This window comes from Episyrphus balteatus, chromosome 2 (assembly GCF_945859705.1).
Source record: "Episyrphus balteatus chromosome 2, idEpiBalt1.1, whole genome shotgun sequence".
Taxonomy (NCBI): Eukaryota; Metazoa; Arthropoda; class Insecta; order Diptera; family Syrphidae; genus Episyrphus; species Episyrphus balteatus.
The window spans coordinates 69,959,227-69,982,569 of NC_079135.1; the positions used below are offsets into that span (position 1 = coordinate 69,959,227).

Below are 23,343 nucleotides of genomic sequence, written 5' to 3' on the forward strand. Positions count from 1 at the left end.
GTGTTGTGTTTTATTGGTTCACTTTTTATCTGAAAGAAATACGTACCTGCATAAATAGTAAATTCCTACTTCATCCATTTTCAAACTGAAAATCCACTTTACGTACCTGTCCTGGTCAATTTTATAATACAATTTGGGCTAGAATAGATGATTAATTACGTCAAAAAAACTTCTATCTTTGGATGACACAGTCTTAAAGAAAAACTATTTCTTAAAGTTATTTTTAGGATATTCTCACTTCAATGATTTTTCTTATCTCGAGGCCACCTACCCTACGCAACCCACATATTATGAATGTATGCGAATGCTTAAACCTTTTTTTATAATTAATGTTGACCAACATGAAGAAGAAAAAATTTTAAAATCGCGGCAACCCAATGAAATATACAATTTTCTTGAGTAAGGAACCCTGTGTCATTTTTCAGGAATTAACATTTACCCTTTTTACGTATGTCGTTTGTACTAAAACGACTTCCTCTGGGAACACCAATTTGTGTTAAAACTTAGAAAATTTAGCTTCGCAATACCCTCCGCTCTTCAACCTTCTTGCCTATGACACAATTACTTTACTCAAGCCTCAATTTTGGCGTACAGATCGAGTCGTTTTAGTACAAAAGACTTGCGCAATAGTGGTGATTACTTAGATTTGTGCGTATGAGTCATATTCAAAATTTAAGAATAAAAAATCTTAATTAATTCTAAACACATGGCAACCCTGACCCCTGCGGTTACAATTGGGGTGCAACGTTAGTACTGGATGAGGTCGACGTATGACGGGATCTTTAAGTGAAATCGGCTAACGCGATAGTCGATAATCAAGATCGACGACGATTTTTGGAGCAAAATTATCGCATTTTGACTATCAACTATCGACTATCGGTTCGATTTCGTCCCTGTATACTATATGTACGGTGACCATATTTCTGGAAGCGAAACCCGGGACAAATAAAAAAAATCGTAAGATCATTTTGAAAATATTAATTTTTCAGAAAAAAAATAAAATTTTTTTAAATGAGTTTTCATAATTTTTCCTTATTTTGATATCAAGATTTCCTAAACGACTTAATGGGAGCATTTTTGATGAATTCATTTAAATCGTTTACGAAATCAGAAATCATTTTTTAATAAAAATCAGGAGAGCTGTTTTTTAACATTTTAATTTTGTTTAAATTAATTTGAAATTGTATGATCTTTAATTCAACTTTTAACTTGTCCTTAAAAGTTTATAAACTCTTCTTCTTTACTCTTTCATTTGTTGTTCATTATTCGAAAAAAAATTTCCTGGTGAAGCTTTTCAACCTGACAAACAAAACCTGGAACTAATTAATTGACTGACAATTTTAAGAACTAAAACCTAGTCTAGAGAAAATTTTCATACGTAACCTGCACAACGAAATCGTAAGAGAAATTTTTTCTTTTCGTTGCACATTACGCGGTCTAGCCAACAAAATTCTTACCTGTGCCAGTGTTGCCAGGACAGGCTATTTATAGCCAAACCGGCTCCTTCAAGTTTTCTCCGGCTCCTTTAAATTCTGATTTCCGATTTATCAAAATTTGGCTCCTTAAGTTTTCAATTTGGCGATTTTTGGCTCCTTCAAAATTAAAAACTTTTATAATAAAAGAACTTGATTATTATGATCACGCCTTAAAAGCCTTCGAAGTAGAACTATACTTCTTCGAAATAGAATCTGACGTCTTGCTGAAAAGCGCAATTGTGAATGTACCTGCTTCCATTTTCATTTATGTATGAGGCGTTCAGAATTATAATGGGTCAAGTCCACTTCTCTTTAGGTTGGCTATTTTAAGGTCTTAAAAATTAGGGGTTTCGTTTTATGTCAAATAAAATAAGAGACATTTTGGCAATATGGAGCTATCGATCTGTGAAACATTTATTTCAAAAGTTCCTTTAGTTTCTGAGAAAAAGCTCCTCAAAGTTCAGAATAATGCACAAATTTCAAATGGACTTGACCCATTATTATTCTGAAAGCATCATATTTTGTTTCCACTATTCCACAATGTATATTTGTTTTGTTATTTATTACTAAAATAAAAATTAAAGAATCTAACTTGAAGTCTGATAAATTTAATACAGAGTAATATTTATTTTTAATTTTTTGTTTATGTTATCATATTATATCTAAGTTAATTTGAAGTTGGAAAAAAATGATGAAAAAACAAAAAAAAATGGTACAAAATGCATTATTATGAGTTTTTATGAACAATTTTTGAAATTGGCGATTTTCGGCTCCAAGACTTCTAAAATTCGGCTCCTTGCCTCTAAAATTCTCTGGCAACACTGACCTATGCTAGAATATTTGGAGAGTTTTCAATCGTTTGTCACTCCCATTTATTTGTCCAGTCAATTTTTCTTGCTCCAAAAGTTTTTTAACTTTGGAGACATAGAAAAATTTTCGTTTTGCTTCATTAGCGTACTGAGCTGAATGCTTTATCCGAAAAATTAGAAAAAATTTAATTTCCAACCACTGTTTTCTTGTTTTCTGTACAAATACTGAAAATAGAATGTGCAAATACGGGACAGTCACGGGACAAATAACAAAATACGGGACACTTATACGTCCCGGGTTTCTTAAATAAAAACCCGGGACAAGCTGTAGAAATACGGGACAGTCCCGGGTAAACCGGGACGGATGGTCACCGTAACTATATGGAACTTTTTTTTATGGAAATTTTTTAAAATGCATTTTTTTACGAAAGGGGTAGCCTTTGTAATTCGAAAATTATCAATTTTTGTGCCTAAATAGATAGGGCTGTTCACTGCATATCTTAAAGCAAAAACTTGTTTCGAGACATGGATCTGAAGATATCTGCTTCCGAATCGTATCTGAATCTGATGCCTTGCATCGCTAATATCTCTGCAACCAGACGTCAAAGAACTTTTGAATAAGGCTTGTTCTATAGATCTTTCTTTTGATGTTTTATTCGATGGATTTGGAGAACATTTTTTAAAATGCAATTTTTTTTTTTTTGACAAGGGGTAAAACAAAAACTTGTTTCGATACATGAATCTGAAGATATCGGTTTTCGAATTGTATCCGAATCCGATGCTTTGCGTAGCAATTATCTAACCAGACGTTAATAAATCTTAGTGGGATCTTTCTTTTGATGTTTCACTTGATCAGGGCCGGTTTTAACTAGCCTGAGGCCCTTGGGCACACAAGAATTTGGGGCCCTTTTGGAAAGTAAAATAAATACAATGGTTGGCTTAAAGGCAATGGTTGGTTAAAATGGGGTGTCAATAATTCGTTCCATATTATGTAGTGGTTTTATTATAGGCAGGGGGGTGCCAATATTAAGTGCATCGGGAAATCAATCGTTGTCACTGCCAATAATTGTACTTTTTATAGGTACTGCCAATAATTTTATACCCTGTATCCGTTAAAAGTTTCAGTTTGAAAAATTGGAAAAAAAGAGCTCAAACGGATTGGTAGATTTGCTAAAAACTAGATACAGACGATTTGTACGTGATTTCCAGGAGCAGTTTTTATTTTGTTTTAATGTCTTCTTTTTAACGAATATCTCCAAAAAAATATAAGAGTTTTCGAGATATTGCAATTTTTTCAAAAACCGCTAGCGATATTGCACGTAATGCTTTAGATAAGGCCGCACTTTTAAAAATTATAAAAATATTTTTCGGACCGTTTTAAACGGTACATACTTGCCATAGAACCGAAACGACACAACCGATTTAAATCAAAATTTTGATAAAAAAGATTTTATACTTGTAACAGCTTGTTCATACTGATATTAAAATTAAGAAAACTTTTAATAAAAATTATTTTTGGATTTTTAAAATAAGTTAATTTTTTTTGAAAATCAATTTTTTTATTAATTTTATTTAATGGATTTTATGTGTCAATCTTTTGATATGATACGAGAGCAATAATTCCCAATTAAAAGTGAAATAAAATGCACAACTGGGTCGCACGTACTTATTGGTTTTGATTAAAACCTCAATTTTTTTTCCGACACGAAACCAATACTTCCCCTAAAAAGCAAGTAAAAATGCTTGGGGGTGCCAACAATTGTACCCGTTACGCTATGGCGTTTTCCATTGTACCAAAACATTGATGTACCGTCGATGAGCCATTTTTATATTTTTACACATTTTTACACTGATTTCAATACACACTACAAATTCGACAGTTTTGCAAACTTCAAAGGAAATTATTATTTATGGAAAAAGATAATGAAAGAGAATTCGTTGTTTTAATTATAAATAAATAATAATCTTTCAGTGAACAAAAAAAAGATACTTTTCTTGTTTTCTTTTTGATCTCCATACAACTTAGCACACTTTTATTTATTTTTTCGGCAAGGCTTAAATTTTCTTATAAAAGTAAGGATGCCATCAGATAGTGCTTATTTAATACTACAAGACCTCATCATTAGTTTATTTTTGACACAAAGTGGACATGTGCAGTTTCTTCCCCTGGACCCTTCATATCTTAAAACAAAAACTTCCTTCGAGACATGGATCAGAAAATATCTGCTTCCGAATTTTTTGACCAGGACATTAAGCAAAAAGTTTAGTAGTTGAAACTTGAAACAATACATTAAACTTTCAACATTTTCGTCTAATTCATGATAGCAATACTTACGTGTATGTTTTATCTCTTCATTAAGTAATACTAAGGCAAAATTGTGATTTAAAAAGCAGCAGCTTAATCCCGTGCAAATGACTATTATCAAACTTAAAAATTATTTAAAATAAACACAAATAGAAACAAATATTTCATTTGACAGTTTTTATTCGAGTAAATTACCAGTTAAGTTTTTTTTTTTAACCGGGTTCACGTGGGAGACAGTTGATATTTAAACAAATTCTTTACCCTTGTACCCACAACTTTCTTTGATAAGAATAGCTGTTAATTGCAAACGAAGAAAGGCCTACCTCAAAGGCTTCATTTTTTATGAAATTTCTGTATAACGAGGTATACATAGTTGGGCAATACTTACTTCAATTGCATATAAATCATGCCGAGATGTTTTAATGAAAAGAAAAACTTCTTCCATTGTCATGAAATCGTAGTTTTAAGCTCCGACACATACCTCGTAATTGCAGATTACCTACCCACTTTTCTGCTGTCGATCCACATTTCATTCTATTCCTTTACTAGTTTGGTCCAGCGGTTATCTCCCATTTTATTCGCCTAGCTTCGATTTATTATTCTCCTTCTTATAATGCTGTTGGATATGCTGTTCACGTCTGTTTACTTTCAAAATTGATCTCATCCATTGCTCTTTGACATACTAACCTTTTTCTCAATTAGTAAGCACTGGTAATCGGCCCTAGCGATGTATCAGTCGAAACGGGAATTTGTCCGATTTTATACAGATCGGAGAATTATTGTTGCTTGTCGAAAGTACATTTCGAAGCATGATTAGTCGGCCTTATCACGAATTCCATCCGTATCGGAAATTTGCTACGATTACAGAAAAAACAATCACGGAATTCGTTCGTAATGGAAAATTTCATACAAATCGTCACTACGATCGGATTTTGTGATTGTTTTTCCAAGAATCGTAGAAAATTTCCGATACGAATGGAATTCGTGATAAGGCCGAAATTGGAAAACTTTTCGCCCGAAAGATGCTTTGCAAGATCTTAATATTGCTGTATTGTGTATTCAATACTTTTTTAAAAACTTATTTCTTGACAGTTTAATTTCATTTTTGAGATAGCTTCATCCCCAACTTCGAAATGTGGGACATACCTACATAATACGGTACTGAAGAGAAGTCTATTATTCGCAATAAAATGGGCCGTGTATTCCAAAAACACCGAATTAATTACATAGTGTCACATTGTGCAGCAACCAAAATTCAAAAACAAGAAAAAGCTATTGGCGCGAATGAAGTGCTAAAAATTGGCCCTTATTGTTTATTCATGTAAAGGCCAACAATCATTAAACAGATCACCAAACCAACAGTACAGAAACTGAATGAACGTAGATGATCGATATTACATATTTCAGAACGAAAACATTTATATATTTTATGTATATATATTTACTAAAGATACACAAAAGGAAAACAAAAATCAAACTTAAAACATTCTTAGAAACAAATTTCTATGACTTCAAAAATTTCCAAACAGAAAACACACACAACAATAGAATAGCTTATTTTTCGCAACCAGAGAACTAACGGATGAGTAATATTAAATAAATAACGCGTTTTTTGTTTTTATTCTTTTAAAATTTTTTTTGTGTTTTGTTATTTTTTTATTAGTTTTATTTATTGGTATTTTTCTATGAAAAACAATCATTTACAAGTGTAAAATTTAAAAAAAAATAATAAGAAAAATAATTAATTAGTTATATAATAGAATAGATGCTAAGACCAGTTTTTTAGTAACACAATACAACTCCTGATACGCGTTTGTTGCTATACAGAATATATTAAAGTTTTTCTTTTTGTTGTTGTTGTTGTTTTTGTATTTATATTTTACTCCAAATTTGAATAGATCAAGGATAATAATTGTATAATAATAAATATGCCTCTATTTTAATTATGGGGTGCAAGACAATAAATTCAAATATAATTAAGAAAAATGTTCAACTAGTATGAAATTAAAAACAATAATAATATTGATGACAGGCAACAAACGAAAAATCAGTTAAAACAAGGAAAAAACTTATTTGCTTATACTTGTGTGTGTATGTGTGTATTTTTGTGGGTATTTCCACTTATTTTTTTTTTTTACTTAATTCGATCGTCAGCTTAGGTAGTTTAAATTTATTTATTTTTTTTTTGTTTTGTTCTTCTTTACAAATATTATAATTACTAGATATATTTGAATATAAAATATATCAAAGTGTAAGTGTATGTAATTAATATTTTAAAAAGTTGATTTTATTTTTTTTACAAAGTAATATACGCATATATATTTATTTATATATTGTAAGTAATTATTTTGTTTTATATTGGTATTCAATATTTACTTAATATTTAAATTTAAATACAAATATCTTTATTTTAATTGTTTTTTTTTATAGTTAAAAAAGAAGAAACTAGCTTTAATATTTTTTTTTTATGAAATCCTTACTTTGCTTGCTTATTATTTCTCTTTATCCACTTTCGCTTGTTTTTTTTTTCATAGATAGATTTTGGTTTCCTTGTATTTATTTTCTCGTTTTTTTTTTTTTTTTGAATATTCGCATTGATTTCTTTTTTTTTTTTATCTTTTCCATACAATTAACTCTCTTGGTTCAGCTCTTGGCTGTGAAATAATTATTACTTTCTATTTTTCTTTTTCTTTATAATTTGCATTAATTAATGTTTTCTGTTTTAATATTTTTGTTTAAGAACTTGAATATTCTTCTTCGTGGGCTTCCTTTCCTTGCTCTTTAAGCTTCTCTTCCCTTGGTTTGGCATTGCCAAAAATAGAAGCGGCCTGCTTTGTCTCCGCCAAAGAGTTAATGGGTGTTTGTATAGTTCGGGGTTTTAAATTAAGTCGGGGTCTTTCACTGTCATCTGTTGGAAAAAAAAAGAAATTATTTGTGTTAATAAAAACTAACGATAGAATGAATTAATCGAAAAAAGTTTATCGATTAAATTTTGATTGTTTTACTCTAACATTTTTTTTTTAATTTATCACTAATAAAAATTGCTTAAAAACTTGAGAAGTAAAACAATCAAAATTTTATCGATGAAAATTTTATAGACCAAAGCTAAGAACCTGGTCCTGTTTCCAAATATGGTTTTATTTGTTTTTTTTTTGTATACATTTTATATATTTTTTGTATATCCGGATGATGCTAAAAGCTTGACATTTTTAATCCAAATATTTCCGTTTATTAAGATGTACAATTTCAAACACTTAGATCTGAATTGAATATCGAAAAAGATTTGGTTCGTTATTTTGGTAATGACTAATGCTATTTTTAACATATAGTAACTTAATCCGTATTAAGTATTTTTTTTCCTCTTTAAAAGTTACAATCTAAAACCGGAACGAAAAACACTTTATAATAGGATCAGTAATCGATTTTTTTGTTTTTCAACATTTGGAGGTTAAAACGTAAAACAAATTAACAAATAACAATGGCAACAAGTAGCGTAAGAGGTCCAGTTCGCGGGATAGCAGAGAAGAGAAGGGGGGAGAAAATTTAAAATGTTTTTATTTTTTTTAGTTTTGGGAATAAAATTTATTCAGAATGATCAGCACGGACCAAAAATAATCATAATCCACATTCAACAAGACATTCTTCGCAACAAGGCTCTAATGAACTGGAGGCGTTTCTTGAAAATGCCTTCCTCTTCTTTTTTTAATGGCATCGTTTCAACCTATGCAGCCGGTATTATTGACACCCTATTCTGTATAGCCGATTAGCAAAATCCGTTCCGAAACATTTAAAGCTATTATGACCATCAAAAGTATTTGAAGAATTCTTGTGTTAATTTCTTTAAGTTGCACCGAACTGCTAAAAAAACAAGTACGAAGAAAAAAACAAACTAGTGGAAAAAAGAGCTATTATTATGTGGACTTTTTGTCTGAGAGTAGTCTTTTCGTGCTAAGTCGAAAAGTCAAACACGCATCTTTAGCAGATTGAGAAGCCCATCTTATATGAACAGGTAAAACAATTTAAAAAAAATAAAAACAACAACGAACAATGTGTCCCTTAAAAGAAAAAATACATATTACAATCAGCCCTATCGGCAATCTCACGTGAGAAACTTCCCCGGGAGAAGGTTTTCTCTCTCGGGAATTTTTCTCCTTATCGCGAATCTCCATCGGAATTTCGTTTTCGGGAAAGAAATACAGCCAACTTAACAAAAAAAAAAAAACCTTCGAAGATATTTCTTCGAACATTTTGACAACTCCAATTTGGTTGTGTTCGGTGCACAAAGTAAAAAAAAAATGTCAAATAGTGCAATATTTATAATTTATTTCGTTGATGTTGATTATTTGCTGTTTATTCATCAAGTTAATTTTATTTCTTTTATCACAAAGTTCCCGGTTTAGTTTTCTTTCATGACATGAGATTATAATATTTTGTGTGTTAGGATATGACTGAAAGATCCACTTATGGTAGTATTTAATTTGCCTGGAGTCTTAGGCCACAAAAATTTTCTTGGTTTACTATTTTCCTTTTTATCACGAAGACAACCCAAATCGAGAATTCTACAGATTGAACCATTCCACATAATTTGATTGTTGCTTCGTCCAAAGTAGCAAATTTATACTATTGGAATGGGCCTTCTCCATTTCCATGCTTTGTTTTAACGTTTTTTTTTCACATTTTATTTAATATTCTGAATAAAAAAACTTACATTTTTGCTTCAAAATATCTGTTCCCTATCAAAACAAAGACAGGAATACTTCGGGGGAGAAACTTCATTGCCGATAGGTATTTTTATAGGGGAAATCTCTCCTAGGAAGTTTTTCCATTCAAAAATTATTGCCGATACCGATTTTTCGAACTAGAGAAATTTTTCCAGGGATAAAGTATTGCCGATAGGGCTGAATAATATGAACTCAAAATAAATTTGTTACAATCCCTTTGATAACTTTTTTCATGATTGCCTGCCCGTCATGAGTTGTCCTATAATCATACTCGTATATGATGTTAAATGTTGGGTTGATCCTTAGCTCCTTATCCATTAGCTATGTTTGATGTCGGTTTATTGACAACATTCCAGGGTACTTTTATAAGCAAGAACTCGTTCTTCACTTTCCATATTAAATAACCCAATGTTGAGCTTCGCCGCATTTACCTCGTCCCTTCAGCCATTTTGAAAACATTAATACTAAAATCTTTGAACAACAACAACATCTTGAAGGTGCTACCACCAAGTGTTTTATGGCTAGAGTTACAGTACTGTTTCACGGATGCCAATCCGATCATCAGACTCCTTTTATTCCATTTTGTGTGTGGTGCTTGTTCTAGTAATTTTTTCATTTGATTTGAAAAACTTCTTCCGTCACACTTGAGTATTGAACCTAGACCAAGCGAGTTCAGAAGCCAGTACACTACGCACTGCGCTACCTCACCCACGTGATTAGCCTCACCCAATTGCAGGTTTTCTTAGTTTATCAACATGCAAATGAATAGACTTAGCATTTTTACTAGCTCCTTCAAGTATGATTGTTGTTGTTCGGCTCTTTCATGTTTTTCTCCATAGTCTTAAGCATAGCAACAATTCGTTTGCATATACGAAAGTAGGAAAGTGATTAGAAAGATGTTAGGCGCGGGCCCTGATTATTTTTCATCATATTAAGTTTACAGTTTTTTCGTATGTTTCCATACTTTGGAAAAGCCATAAAACACTTGGTGGTAGCACCTTCAAGATGTTGTTGTTGTTCAAAGATTATAATGGAATTGACGGAACAAAAAGCAGTCACTGCAAAGTATGGAAACATACGAAAAAACTGTAAACTTAATATGATGAAAAATAATCAGGGTCCGCGCCTAACATCTTTCTAATCACTTTCCTACTTTCGTATATGCAAACGAATTGTTGCTATGCTTAAGACTATGGAGAAAAACATGAAAGAGCCGAACAACAACAATCATACTTGAAGGAGCTAGTAAAAATGCTAAGTCTATTCATTTGCATGTTGATAAACTAAGAAAACCTGCAATTGGGTGAGGCTAATCACGTGGGTGAGGTAGCGCAGTGCGTAGTGTACTGGCTTCTGAACTCGCTTGGTCTAGGTTCAATACTCAAGTGTGACGGAAGAAGTTTTTCAAATCAAATGAAAAAATTACTAGACCAAGCACCACACACAAAATGGAATAAAAGGAGTCTGATGATCGGATTGGCATCCGTGAAACAGTACTGTAACTCTAGCCATAAAACACTTGGTGGTAGCACCTTCAAGATGTTGTTGTTGTTCAAAGATTATAATGGAATTGACGGAACAAAAAGCAGTCACTGCAAAGTATGGAAACATACGAAAAAACTGTAAAATTAATACTAAAATACTCTTTTATTTCTGTAGCTCAGTGAAATCTTGTAATGTCGGGATTGGAAAAAAAAGTTTCAGGATCAAATGTTTAACAGTTTTTTTTTGTATCTTATTTCTTCTAAGAAACTTTTGTGTGTTTGGAGTTGAACCTATAACGGCTCTTGATCAGGAAATTGTGTTGTGATAGTCAACATACTAAAATTTCATCTAACTGAAAGCACTTTTTCCCTTCTATAACACTGCAGTCATTCAACAATTTATACCAAATTAAAAAAAAAAAACGAATGAATATATCTAATTAAAGATAAAGTATAGTTCCTTAAGTGCACACCAACCATAACCCAAGAAGGTACAAAAACCCTACTGTTTTTTTTTTTTTTAATAAATCAAAATAAATTTTAACAAACCTAAAGATCCAACAGACGACGGTGGTCTGTCGTTTGAGTTATTATACTGGCGATCACGATCACCACCTCGTTGGCGATTATAGTTGTTGTAACGATCGCCGCCATCTCGACTGCTGCCACCATAACTGCCTTCCCTATTGTTGCGATCCATATTGCGATCGAAATTGCGATCATCGCTGAAATTTCCATAACGACCACGATTCGTAGGACGATCTAAACATAAAACATGAAAAACAAAAACACAAGCCAACAAAATATATTAAGCATCCCAAAAGAACGACAACACAATGGTATCAATTACCATTATATCCTCTATTCATACCACCACCACCGCCAACGCGATTCCTATCATTTTGTCCGTAATTATCATTGTACGCACCTCTGTTATCATTGCGGTTGTCGTTATTACGATTCATACCGCCACCATTACCTCCACGATTGAATTGCTGGTTAGATCCACCCTGTCGTGGTGGTCCTCGTTTTTGGAAACCGCCACCGCCGCCACCTCCACTGTAAGAAAAGAAATAAAGCATAAAAAATGTAGTAAACTAGTAAATCAATGCAATGACTCCAAAACAATTGTTTATTTTAAGATTTAATAAAAACTGATTTTTTTTTTTATTTAAATTTGGCTCAACACAGAATTTGTCTGTATCTCGACTGGTATATTTTGTTTGCTAAAATATCACAAAAACAAATTTGGACAGCAACAAAAATGGATTGATATTACCCATCAGTTTTCCAGTGCGGGTAAACTCTGAGTTAGCACAACAGTTTTGATGAGTTAATCTGGTTTAAGTGAACAAAAAACGTTTTGAATTTAATTACGGATATCGTCGGTGAAACCAGAAAAGTGTGTAACTCCAAATTTTATGAAAATTAGATTTGAATGCCATCTGTTAGACAAACCTAATATCTACCGTTCCTTAAACTGAGAATCCCCTTAAAGTTCATAGTTTTTATTTTGGGTTGGGGTCAAAATTCTGCCGGGGTCAAAATTCTTTTGTCAAAATTCTGCTTTCAAAATTCTGCTTTACAAAATTCTGCTTTCAAAATTCTCCTTTTCAAAATTCTGTTTTTCAAAATTCTGTTTTTCAAAATTCTGCTTTTCATAATTCTGCTTTTCAAAATTCTGCAAAAAAATAAAAAAGGGTTTGGAAAATGTTAAAAAGCGCGCGCTTTTTAACATTTTCCAAACCCTTTTTTATTTTTTTGCAGAATTCTGTAAAATCATCTTTTTGAAAAATTATCTGCTTATTTGATTACTTACCTACATAATTTGTCATTTTTTAAATGCGAATTAATTTTTGTTTTATAAATGAATAAATTTGGAAATATTAAGAAAAGGTTTTTAATATTAAACATTTCCGAAAATAACTAAAAATTTATTAATTTATCAAATAAAGATGAATATTCAAAAATTTGAATAAGAAAAGGAATATACAACATCGGTTCCAATTAGCATACATATTTTATTTGAAAGAAAGTCAGTATATGCATTTCAAAAAATATTTGCGACACTTAAATAAAAAAATTTAGGAAAGTACCAATGTTGAATTACATTAATGAGGTGTATTTTTCTTTAGCCAGCGCATATGCTATAAAAAAAAAAAAACAGAATTAGCAGAATTTTTTTGTTCAAATATAATGCTGGCAGAATTTTGAAAAGCAGAATTTTAAAAAGCAGAATTTTGAAAAACAGAATAGAAAAAAAGCAGAATTTTGAAAAACAGAATTTTCGCTGAAAAAGCAGAATTTTGAAAAGCAGAATTTTGAAGCCAGAATTTTGACCCGATCCCTTTTATTTTATTAGCAAATTAGAAAATGAAAACTCATACAAATGCCTTCAAACGATACTGTTTTTTTGCTCTCCTATAAAATTTGCTAAAATGGAGTTACACACTTTTCTGGTTTCACCGACGCACTGTTGTCCAAAATGACTTATCTCGTTGCAAAAATCATAACTTTTGAACGGATTGAGGTAGCGGTACAGTTTTTTTTTTTAATTTGAAGGAAATTTCCAGGGCTGTTACACCAATGAATTTCAAGAAAATTGCTTTACAGGGTGTTTAGGAATCATCGGCCGAAAACCGATTTTCTTAAAAAAAAAATATTTAAATTAAAATTGGTATGCCATTTTGTAGAAATCACTAATTCACATCTAAAAAAAGTTGAGATTACACTTTTCCATGATATTACGATTATAGAGAATGTCGCGACGATATGAGTTTTGTTTCGGGAATTTAAGTATTCATTCCCTACTGAAATAGCACTTCTGAGTAAACTGGAGTGAAATTCACTTGCAGGATTACTCTGAGTTAACTGAGCACTGTAATTTTTTTTGCTTGAAAGTTGGAATTGAAATTGTATGAAAGTGAAATCAAAATTGGTGTTACAAGAAAGTCATAAAAATGTGATAATCACGTGTGACAACGAAAACCAACTGTCAACTATCAGAATTCACCTAGCAGATTCCTCCCGTTTGCAAATATTGACAAGAATCGGTTATATTTGATGCTAGAATCTACTGTCAGCTCTTTGACTGACTGTTATATTTTCCATTTTTCGTGGTTAATTTAAAATTGATAGAAATTACGAAATCACTCAGTACCTTCTAATTTTAGGACTGCAGCAGTGCTGCAAAAAAGAATTGATAATATTGTTATAATTACGAGTGAATTTTGACTTATTTTGTACTCTTTCTTACAAACATAGACAAATAGTTATATAACTGCTGCAGCATTGTACGTTTAACAGTTTTACTTTTGTGTGCGACTTGCATTATGGGGTTATACATAGTTATAATTTTGAAAAAAATTAAATAATTTGTTTTGCATATTTTGAATGTACACTAGCGAGCAAAAAAAAATGCAAACAATAAGAACATTTACATTTTTTTGCTCGTCTAAAACGCATATTTCGGTAGACTTTTGACCAAATAATGGTTTTGGAGTAAAATATTCCACAAATTGACTCTGTTTAATGAAAATAAAACAATTTCGATATGCCAAATTTGGTAACTTAGTTCTTGTTCAAAACTCTTTAAACCTCTTTCGTTTGCATTTTTTTGCTCGCTGCAAATTAATTAACAGTTCCAAGTTTAATAAAAACTCAATTTCTTACTTTTATTTCAGAGCAACACCCTGAAAAAAATTTGTATGGTGTGACACTGGTTTATTATTTTGTAAACTTGTGTTATTGTAGTTTTAAAAAAAATGTATAAAAGTTTCCAAAGTTGAAGTTAGAACTAAAGATATTACAATTTAAAAGCAACCAGTGTCACACCTTACAAATTTTTTTCAGGGTGTTGCTATGAAATAAAAGTAAGAAATTGAGTTTTTTATAAAACTTGGAACTGTTAATTAATTTGCAGCAAAATGGCGAATGAAATAAAAAATATTTTGATAACGTAATTATTTCTTGTTATTAGGCAATGTTTTAGTGAAAGAATTGTAATAAATAATAAAATGCACGACTGGGTCGCACGTACTTGCTCTTGTAGTTCAAAGCATCTTTATCTTAAATATCTATTGGAAATTTAAGATTTTGTGGAGAAAAAAAAAAAAAATCGAAAGTTAAAAAATTCAATTTTTTAAATATTTTTTGAAAATCTTTTTTTTTAATTTTTTTACATTTTACACTTCAATACCTATGATGTCTGTAAATTTTGAAAAAATTGACTTATGCTTTGATGAAATATATGAACTTAAAAAACATGTCAATTTTTGAAAAACGACAACGCCATATTTCCGCTCTCGGCATTTTTTGAGAAAAACTAAAAATGCAGTTTTGTTAGAATCAATAAGAGTACTGCGCACGTTAGAGCCGTTTTCGAGAAATTTGAAATACCTCGAAAAAGTTATATGGGAGATATGCGTTAAATTGGAGATATTAAAAAAATAAAAAAAACCGTCCTAGGGAATTACGTAAAAATCATCTGTACCAAGTTTCAAGCAAATCCATCCATCCGTTTAGGCCCTAGCTCGATGTACAGATGGACGCACAGACGCACAGACCGACGGACGGCATGACGAAAACCACTTTTTTGATCTTCTCCATCATCGTAATGTTGGTTTTGATTAAAACCTCGATTTTTTTTTTCTACACGAAACCAATACTTGCCCTATAGAGCAAGTAAAAATCAATTATGAGCGGAGGAAGCAAAATCCTGTTGCGAGGTCGGGATTTTTCGAAATTTCACAAAAACTGCATTAAATCGAAAACCGTAAAGATTTGGGATGAACAAGTTACCAAATTCTGAGAGCCCTTAAGTTGGCCTATCAGCATTTTTCGTTTGATCCATTACTTTTGGGAGACCCTGTATAAGAATTTTTTTTGAAAATAATAATAAGGTTTCTGACAATAACTCAATTTTTAAAGCCACTTTTAAGTCTAAATTTTCGTGAAAAACAACGATTTTTTATTTAGGAAGCCGCCATTTTGCCAAAAATCAAAATTCTTACTATTCCATCGTTCATTACCTACATTCGTCTATCCTGGAAAAGAATCTTTTGGTTTTTTTTTTTTAATTTTAGGTGATTTGGATCAGAGATATCTTGCTCACCGCCAGACACCTTTTTTTTGGAGGTCGTCTAGGAGATCTACTACATCAATAACGGAACCCAATATTTTTTTAAATACACAGCGAATTCTTTTAATTCAATAAATTTGCTATACATATGTACATGTATTCTTTATGTTTATATAATTAAATGCCTCTTCGCAAAAAATCCACAAAAAAGAACGTTTTTTCGCAATTACAACTAGATATAACCCCTTAAATCTCTTTGAAATACATATCAGCAAACTGTCTAGAGCTTTCGTAAATTTTTCAAAGACAAATATTGTTTTACGCATGTTCCTCATAGATTGTCGTTAAGTGATGGATTTAAGACTTCCATTTGATATATATTTGGTATTACCTTCGCTAAAATTGCCTCCACACTTTCTCACAAAGTATAAACACATGTCAATGAAAGGAATTCCCATTTTACTGCCAAACTTGTATGTTTAAAAATTGCAACAGTTGTGTTCTTTTTGATGTGGTAGAATTCTCCTCAAGAATTTACAAAAACAAATTTTGACATAAACTTCAGAAATTGCGGTGTGTGTGGGTAAAAGTTCATGTGCAAAAGATGTAAATCTCTGTATAAATCGAGATCTGAAAAATTTGATCTCAGATTGAAAAATTATTGATCCCTATTGGCAAAAAGAATATGAGATACCAGTATTTCCCAGTATTTTTTTTATCTCAGATCAAAAATAATTTATCTTTTGTGGTAAATGGAAATTCACATTAGTAATAAATCTAAAAATGCTCGTTTGTACGAGACGAGTAGATGGGAATGGCATTGATTTCATCGAATGTGCATTCAATGAACAATCACTTAATGAGTAATGAAACATATTTGTTATTTTTTGTATCAAAATTCGTTGTAGTTTTTTATTGGAAAAAATGTATAGTAAAATTAATCTTTAAAAAAAATTGTGTTATGTGAAAGTAAAACTCAAAAAAGTATTTCTTTAAGCCGCATGTGCAATCCTATACAAACACTGAATTTATAAGGCCTCAAACTATCCAACTTGTAAATGCCAGATCATGTCATCCGCCTCGTTGCTGATGTTGCATTTTAATAATAATTGTGCTTTCTATTTATCAAAAACTCAAATAAATCTGTATTATAATACTCTTTTGATCTTTTTTAACCAATGGCAAAAGCAAATCTCACAATCGGAAAAATGCAATTGAATTTGCCAATTGTTAAAAAAGATCAAAAGTGTATTAATTTATATTTTTTTTATTTCGAGTTTTTGAAAATTAGGATACACAATTATTATAAAAATCAGCATCATCAGCAGGGACGCTGACATGTCATCATTTGAAATTGGAATTAAAAATTTACAAACAATAATATCCGTAATAGATACTATTGGTACAAATTGGAAGTGTATCCGTTCTGTAATTTGGGGTTTAGCTCGATGTTAAAACGAACTGATGCGAAAAATGACACACTCTCGAGAAAATCTATAAGATTATGCATTAAGGTCCTTTTGCTCATAAGGAACATAAATTAGAATCCTAACTAAGTCGAACACAGGTCTTATGTTCTTGTTAGTTTATTCTATGTTTCTTTAAAAAATTCTTACGTTGAACTTAGCAATTATTTATTTTCATTATAGAAATTGCTAAAAAATTTCAAATTCAGAAGTCAAATCGATAGAAACGTCAATTCACTAAACTATGTGTGAAACAAAATTATTCGTGTGCGAGTGCAAAAGCGCTTGTGTATCATAGTTAGTGTGAGGAATATTAGAACAAAATACTGAACACTCACAAGTAAATTGTAGCATCCGCAGATGGTTAAATTTTATGAAGTTAGCTAAGTTTTATAATAATAATAGTTGATGTCCTTTTTTGTTATCTATATACATCAATTTTTTAAGCCACATTCTTGCTTTCTCGATCAAATAAAAGTGCTTAGAAGAACATAAGGAACTTTTATCCAACTATTTCCTACTACTTAGTTATGTTCAACTTGGAGGATTTTAGCACGTAAGGGCCATTTTCTGAATCGAAACATTAATAATTTATGTTGAACATAAACTCTTATTCTCTACTTTTTCCTCTGCATAAACTGTCACATAAGGATTTATGTTGAACTTAAATGCTTAAGTTTCGATTCAGCAAACGGCTCTAAAAAGTTTGAATTTCGTGCATGTGACCGCCCGTAAAACCTTATGCTGCTTAAGTAGGCTATCGGTACTTTCCCGATTATTTAGTTTGAAGGCAATAGAGTAGCAAAACATAGAACGATCATGTTCTTGCTTTCTTTCTATACGCAATGGTTCTAATCACCATTAAGAATGGACCAATGTAAAAAGAAAAGTTGTGTTCACTGACGCTGTGCTGGACTGTTCTAGGCAGAAAAGTACAGCTTTTTGCTGTTCATTGAGTTTTTTTCTGTGCTGATCTGTTCTAGTTTGCTATTCATTGACAAATCTAGAACAGTTTAGAATAGGATTTTCTGTTCTTTCTTTGAAGTCAGATCAGGTTAGAACAAACACAACAAAAACATTACTGTTAAAAAAGGAGCCAAGTTCTCCTATGTTGAAATTATTCTGGCACAAAAAGTACTGAGATGTAAAAGTGTACCAGGTTCTAAAGTTTGGGTTCAAATTCGTATCAATAAAATTTTGATTGTTCTCTTGACAATTTTTCTTTTAATTACCGATTTTTAAAGTTATTTCAAAAATTGCAAAGTAAACAATCAAAATTTTATTGATACGAATTTGAACTCAAACTTTAGAACTTGGTACACTTTTACATCTCAGTACTTTTTGTGCCAGAATAATTTCAACATAGGAGAACTTGGCTCCTTTTTTAACAGTAATGTTTTTGTTGTGATTTCACTACTTTTGGCAAGGTATGGCTGTAGAATTGAAAATCTTTATATTTGATGAAAATTCAGTGAAAATGGGCGGTTGCCACGCCCCCTGGCTGAAATTCTCAAACTTTAAATTTTTTCCTTTGTATAAACTACCATCTCTACCATTCTACCAAATTTCAAGATTCTACGACAATCAGAAATGCTCTTTATATTTAATGAAAATTCAGCGGAAATGGGCGGTTGCCACGCCCCCAGGCTGAAATTCTCAAATTTTAAATTTTTTCCTTTGTATAAACTACCATCTCTACCATTCTACCAAATTTCAAGATTCTACGATAATCAGAAGTGCTTTATTATATTTAATGAAAATTCAGCGAAAATGGGCGGATGCCACGCCCCCTGGCTGAAATTCTCAAATTTTAAATTTTTTCCTTTGTACAAACTACCAGCTCTACCATTCTACCAAATTTCAAGATTCTACGATAATCAGAAATGCTCTATTATATTTAATGAAAATTCAGCGGATATGGGCGGTTGCCACGCCCCCTGAATTGAAAATCTCAAATTTTCGATTTTTCCCTTTGTATACACCACAAGCCCTATCACCGTGTAAAATTTCAAGTTTCTACGTTAACGGGAAGTTCTCCATAATTTTGATGATCTGTCAGTGAGTGAGTGAGTGAGTGAGTCAGTCAGTCAGTTACGGTTTTTGCGATTTTTGAAGCCCTATATCTCAGAAACTACTCATCGTAAAAGGCTTAAATTTTGTGAGGAGTTTGGTTTTGACAAGCTCAATAAATGTAGCGAGTTTAAAATTTCTAGCATCTTTGGTGTGGAAGTTAGAGGGGGGTCGAAAATGGCCTGAGTTGTTTCCTGTAAATAAGGGTGTAGTGCCAAAGTTGCTAGAGAACTTGGCTGGGCACTACCGTGCCCCTTGATTCGTGAGAAGTTTCATTTTTTGTTTTTGGTTTGATTTAACTGTGCGAATATTTCTCGGGTGTTCATGGTTTTTATAATTAAAAACAATTTTTAATTATATTTTCCGCAGTAAAAACACAAAAAAATAGATAAAACTAACGAGAACTGATGAGCAAAAAATTCATATAATTTACAAATTGTTGTTTTTTTTTATTTTGACAACTGACGTTTAAATGACTGTTATAACTTGTTGTGACGTTTCTCACGAAACTATGCTGTCCTGTCCTGTTTTGATCTAGAAAAATCCTCGGTGAACACAACTAATATGTTAACGAAGAAAAAAATAACAAAAATAATAAAAAATTATTAAAATTATTTTTATTTTAAGTGGAGTGATGATGATGATGAGCCCACTGTCGTACCTGGGCGAAACGCTTTATAAATTTTTGGAGTTGAGGTCACTTGAACTTATATTGAACAACTAATATGTAATATGTTGGTTCTTGGTTCTGTTTATTTTGAATCAAAGCGGTCCTTGTACAATTAGAACTACTACAATAGGGTCCAAATCATAAAAATAATCGTTGGGACTTTGTTTATTTACCTGTCCTATATTATTCAAATTTACCGTGTTTATGACGAGACTTTCGAATTAAAATGTATAGGTAGGTTCACAGATGCCTTACAAGACAATGTTAAGCTTTGTTTAATAATTCTGTTCTGGACTGTTCGAAACAGAAAAGAACAACTTTTTGGTAGTTAACGAAGAAATTTCTGTTTCGGAGAGCATTCATTGGTTTTTAACCGACTTCCAAAAAGGAAGAGGTTCATAATTCGTCTTTTTTTTTTGTATGACTGTTACCACAGAACCTTCGACTAAGTGAACCGATTTTGATGATTCTTTTTGTATTTAAAAGTATGAGAAAAATGTCTGTTTTTTTTTTTTGTTTTATAAAATTATTAACAGTTCGAAACATGATTTTCTGTACTTTCTTTTGAGTTAGAACTGATAAAAACGGATTTGTAAAAACTTTCAAATGCGTTTGTTGTTGTCTTCTTGTCTCACGTTTTTTTTTATAAAACTCTTCTATTCTACTCCACTTTTTTTCTAATTAAACTAACCTAATGTTATAATCTTTGAACAACAACAACATCTTGAAGGTGCAACCACCAAGTGTTTATGGCTAGAGTTACAGTACTGTTTCACGGATGCCAATCTGATCATCAGACTCCTTCATTCCATTTGTATGTGGTGTTTAGTCTAGTAATTTTTCATTTAATTTGAAAAACTTTTTCCGTCACATTTGAGTATTTACTAGACTAAGCACCACATACAAATGGAATAAAGGAGTCTGATGATCGGATTGGCATCCGTGAAACAGTACAAAGATTATAATGGAATTGACGGAATAAATAGCAGCCTAACTGCAAGTATGGAAACATACGAAAATGAAACTTAATACAAACCTAATGTTGTTTAAAAATTGTGTCTACATCATGTGCAGGGAAACACCCTTCAATATCCAATCCTCTCATTAGTTTGTTTTAATAAAAAATCTTATTATTGTAATAATAAAAATATATACGAAAAAGTTCATTTATTAAAAGTTGGAAATTTCCGAAAAAAAAGTAATTTCATCAGATAAGAAAACAACGAAGCAAATTAATACAAATAAGGGCTTATGACCACAAAGTTAGGATTTTTTAAGACTATGTAGTTTGTAAATTGAATTTGTAAATGATAATTAGACATGCTATACCTACCAAAAAAAGATAAAAATGTTGAAACTACATAAAACCCAAAGAAATCCATTTTGTTTGTTTAATTGAATCATTTATTTGCAAAACATGATAAGTCCATGATTTTAAATTTTTCAGGAGAAGAAAAAAACGTTCTATTTTCTTTTGATATGCGTAGAAAAATTTATAAAAAATATATTCTGTAGAACTCTTGCCAAGCTACAAAATACCGTTTCGTTTTTAATTTTTGGAGCGATAGCTCAAAAGATAAAAAATAAAAACGCTTTTGGACTTATCATACTTTGAAAATAAACGGATGTGAAATTAGTTTTTAAATGGATATGCAATTTTGCTTTTAGCCCCAGTCTATCAAACAATTGTATTTGAGAATAAAATACAATGTCCGGACTGCTAATTTAACTTTAAAGTAGCTTTAAACTTAAGATTTTCAGCCATTAATCTAATATACCATTTACATAAAAAGAAGCTGTTGTTTATTTTCAAAAGATGATAAGTCCGGGACTTATTCTGTTTTTGATGCTAAAAAAATATTTCGCGTAGCTGTAAAATCGGATATAGATGGAGTAGATAGTTGATATTTTAAAGACAGACGTGGTTATCCCTGGAGTACAAATTTAGTCAAAAAAACGAATTTTGAAAAAAAGTGGACTTATCATGTTTTGCAAATAAATGATTCAATTAATCAGAACTTACCGATCATTCTTCCTCTTTTCAGCAATGTCAATTCTAAGCGGGGCTGAACGATCATCCAATTGAATCCTTCCATCGCGATCAAGTGCCAATTCCAGATCCTTAAGAGTCTCAAACTCAACATAACAGAATCCCTTAAATTGATCGGTCTCACGATCCTTAACCAAACGGACACTCTTTACTTCAAAATCTTGGAAAATCTTCATGACATCACCCTGCACCAGGCCCTGGGGTAAATTGCCAACATAAGCAATGAATGGGGACTCGGTCGGAAGTTGTTTTTGTGGGCGGTCGCCTCCATATCCTCCTCTAAACAAAATTAAAAAACAAAAAAATTTTGTATAGCTTACATGTTATATAAACAAATGAAACAAAAATTATGAATTCAGACTCTGCCACATATGTATAATATGAAGAAGAACGTCAGTCAAGTCGTGTCGAGCACGCGAATCAACTTTTTGCCGTATCATTTTCAGCGTGAGCTAAATCAACGATGAATGAATTGAATTCAGAAAATCAAAAAAAAAAAAAAGTAAAAAAAAAAAAATGTGCGAATTATTTCATAACCCTCTTTGGCATTATTCAAGATCAGAGAAAATATTTCGGCATTTTTTTGGTATTAAAAAATTTTTCCCCTAGCTGATTTTTAAAGCGCAAAGCACAAATTGACTCCCGAAGCAGAAAAAAGAACACATTTTTCACTCGCCGCCCTGTGCGAAGAAAAAAATAAAAATATTTTGCCCGGGAAATTCTCAATGCAAAAAGTCATCAAGTGACATAAATTCGATAAATATTTGTTTATTGCATTAAATAGCACAAATTTAACTAATTATTGTTAGTTTTTGTAGTTATTAACAATTGAAATAATTAATATTTACCTAGCGTGATCAAAACCACCTCTTCCAGCCATGTTTTATTTTTTTAAAATGGTATAAAAATCTTCGTAGCGCACAGCATGAAGTTGGGCGAAGTGTTTGCCTGCATTGAATGCTGTCTTTTTTCTTTGGCAAAGTCTCGTAGTTGTGGAAAGAGTATGGCTATAGGTGTTTGAAGTGTTGATTTTGTGTTTTATTATCCCTGTATTGTGCGGCGAATTCTCAGCTGGCAAATGGAATAAAAATGGCGGCTCTTAGAAAAATGCACGGCCAAAGGAGTTGTTCAGATTGTTGAGGTAATAGTAGTATAATGTCGAATTCCTTTCAATTGAAAAATCGAATTTTCGGCGATCTCGAAGCGAATTTTT

At 31.5% G+C, this 23,343-nt stretch overlaps 1 protein-coding gene across 2 annotated transcripts; it reads right to left on the reverse strand.

The window, feature by feature from the left end:
* Nucleotides 1-6,691: 6,691 nt before the first annotated feature.
* On the reverse strand, nucleotides 6,692-23,114 carry LOC129911534 (eukaryotic translation initiation factor 4H). 2 transcript variants are annotated; one of them, XM_055989364.1, is made up of 5 exons: nucleotides 22,979-23,114; nucleotides 22,104-22,409; nucleotides 11,723-11,853; nucleotides 11,344-11,556; nucleotides 6,692-7,497 (listed from the first exon to the last, which is right to left on the reverse strand). In XM_055989364.1, the coding sequence occupies exons 1-5, from the start codon at nucleotides 23,008-23,010 to the stop codon at nucleotides 7,325-7,327; spliced, it is 855 nt and encodes a 284-aa protein (XP_055845339.1). In that variant the 5' UTR covers nucleotides 23,011-23,114; the 3' UTR covers nucleotides 6,692-7,324. The 2 variants fall into 2 exon arrangements, with proteins under 2 accessions (XP_055845339.1, XP_055845338.1); XM_055989363.1 differs by having other exon boundaries at nucleotides 11,645-11,853.
* Nucleotides 23,115-23,343: the final 229 nt, after the last annotated feature.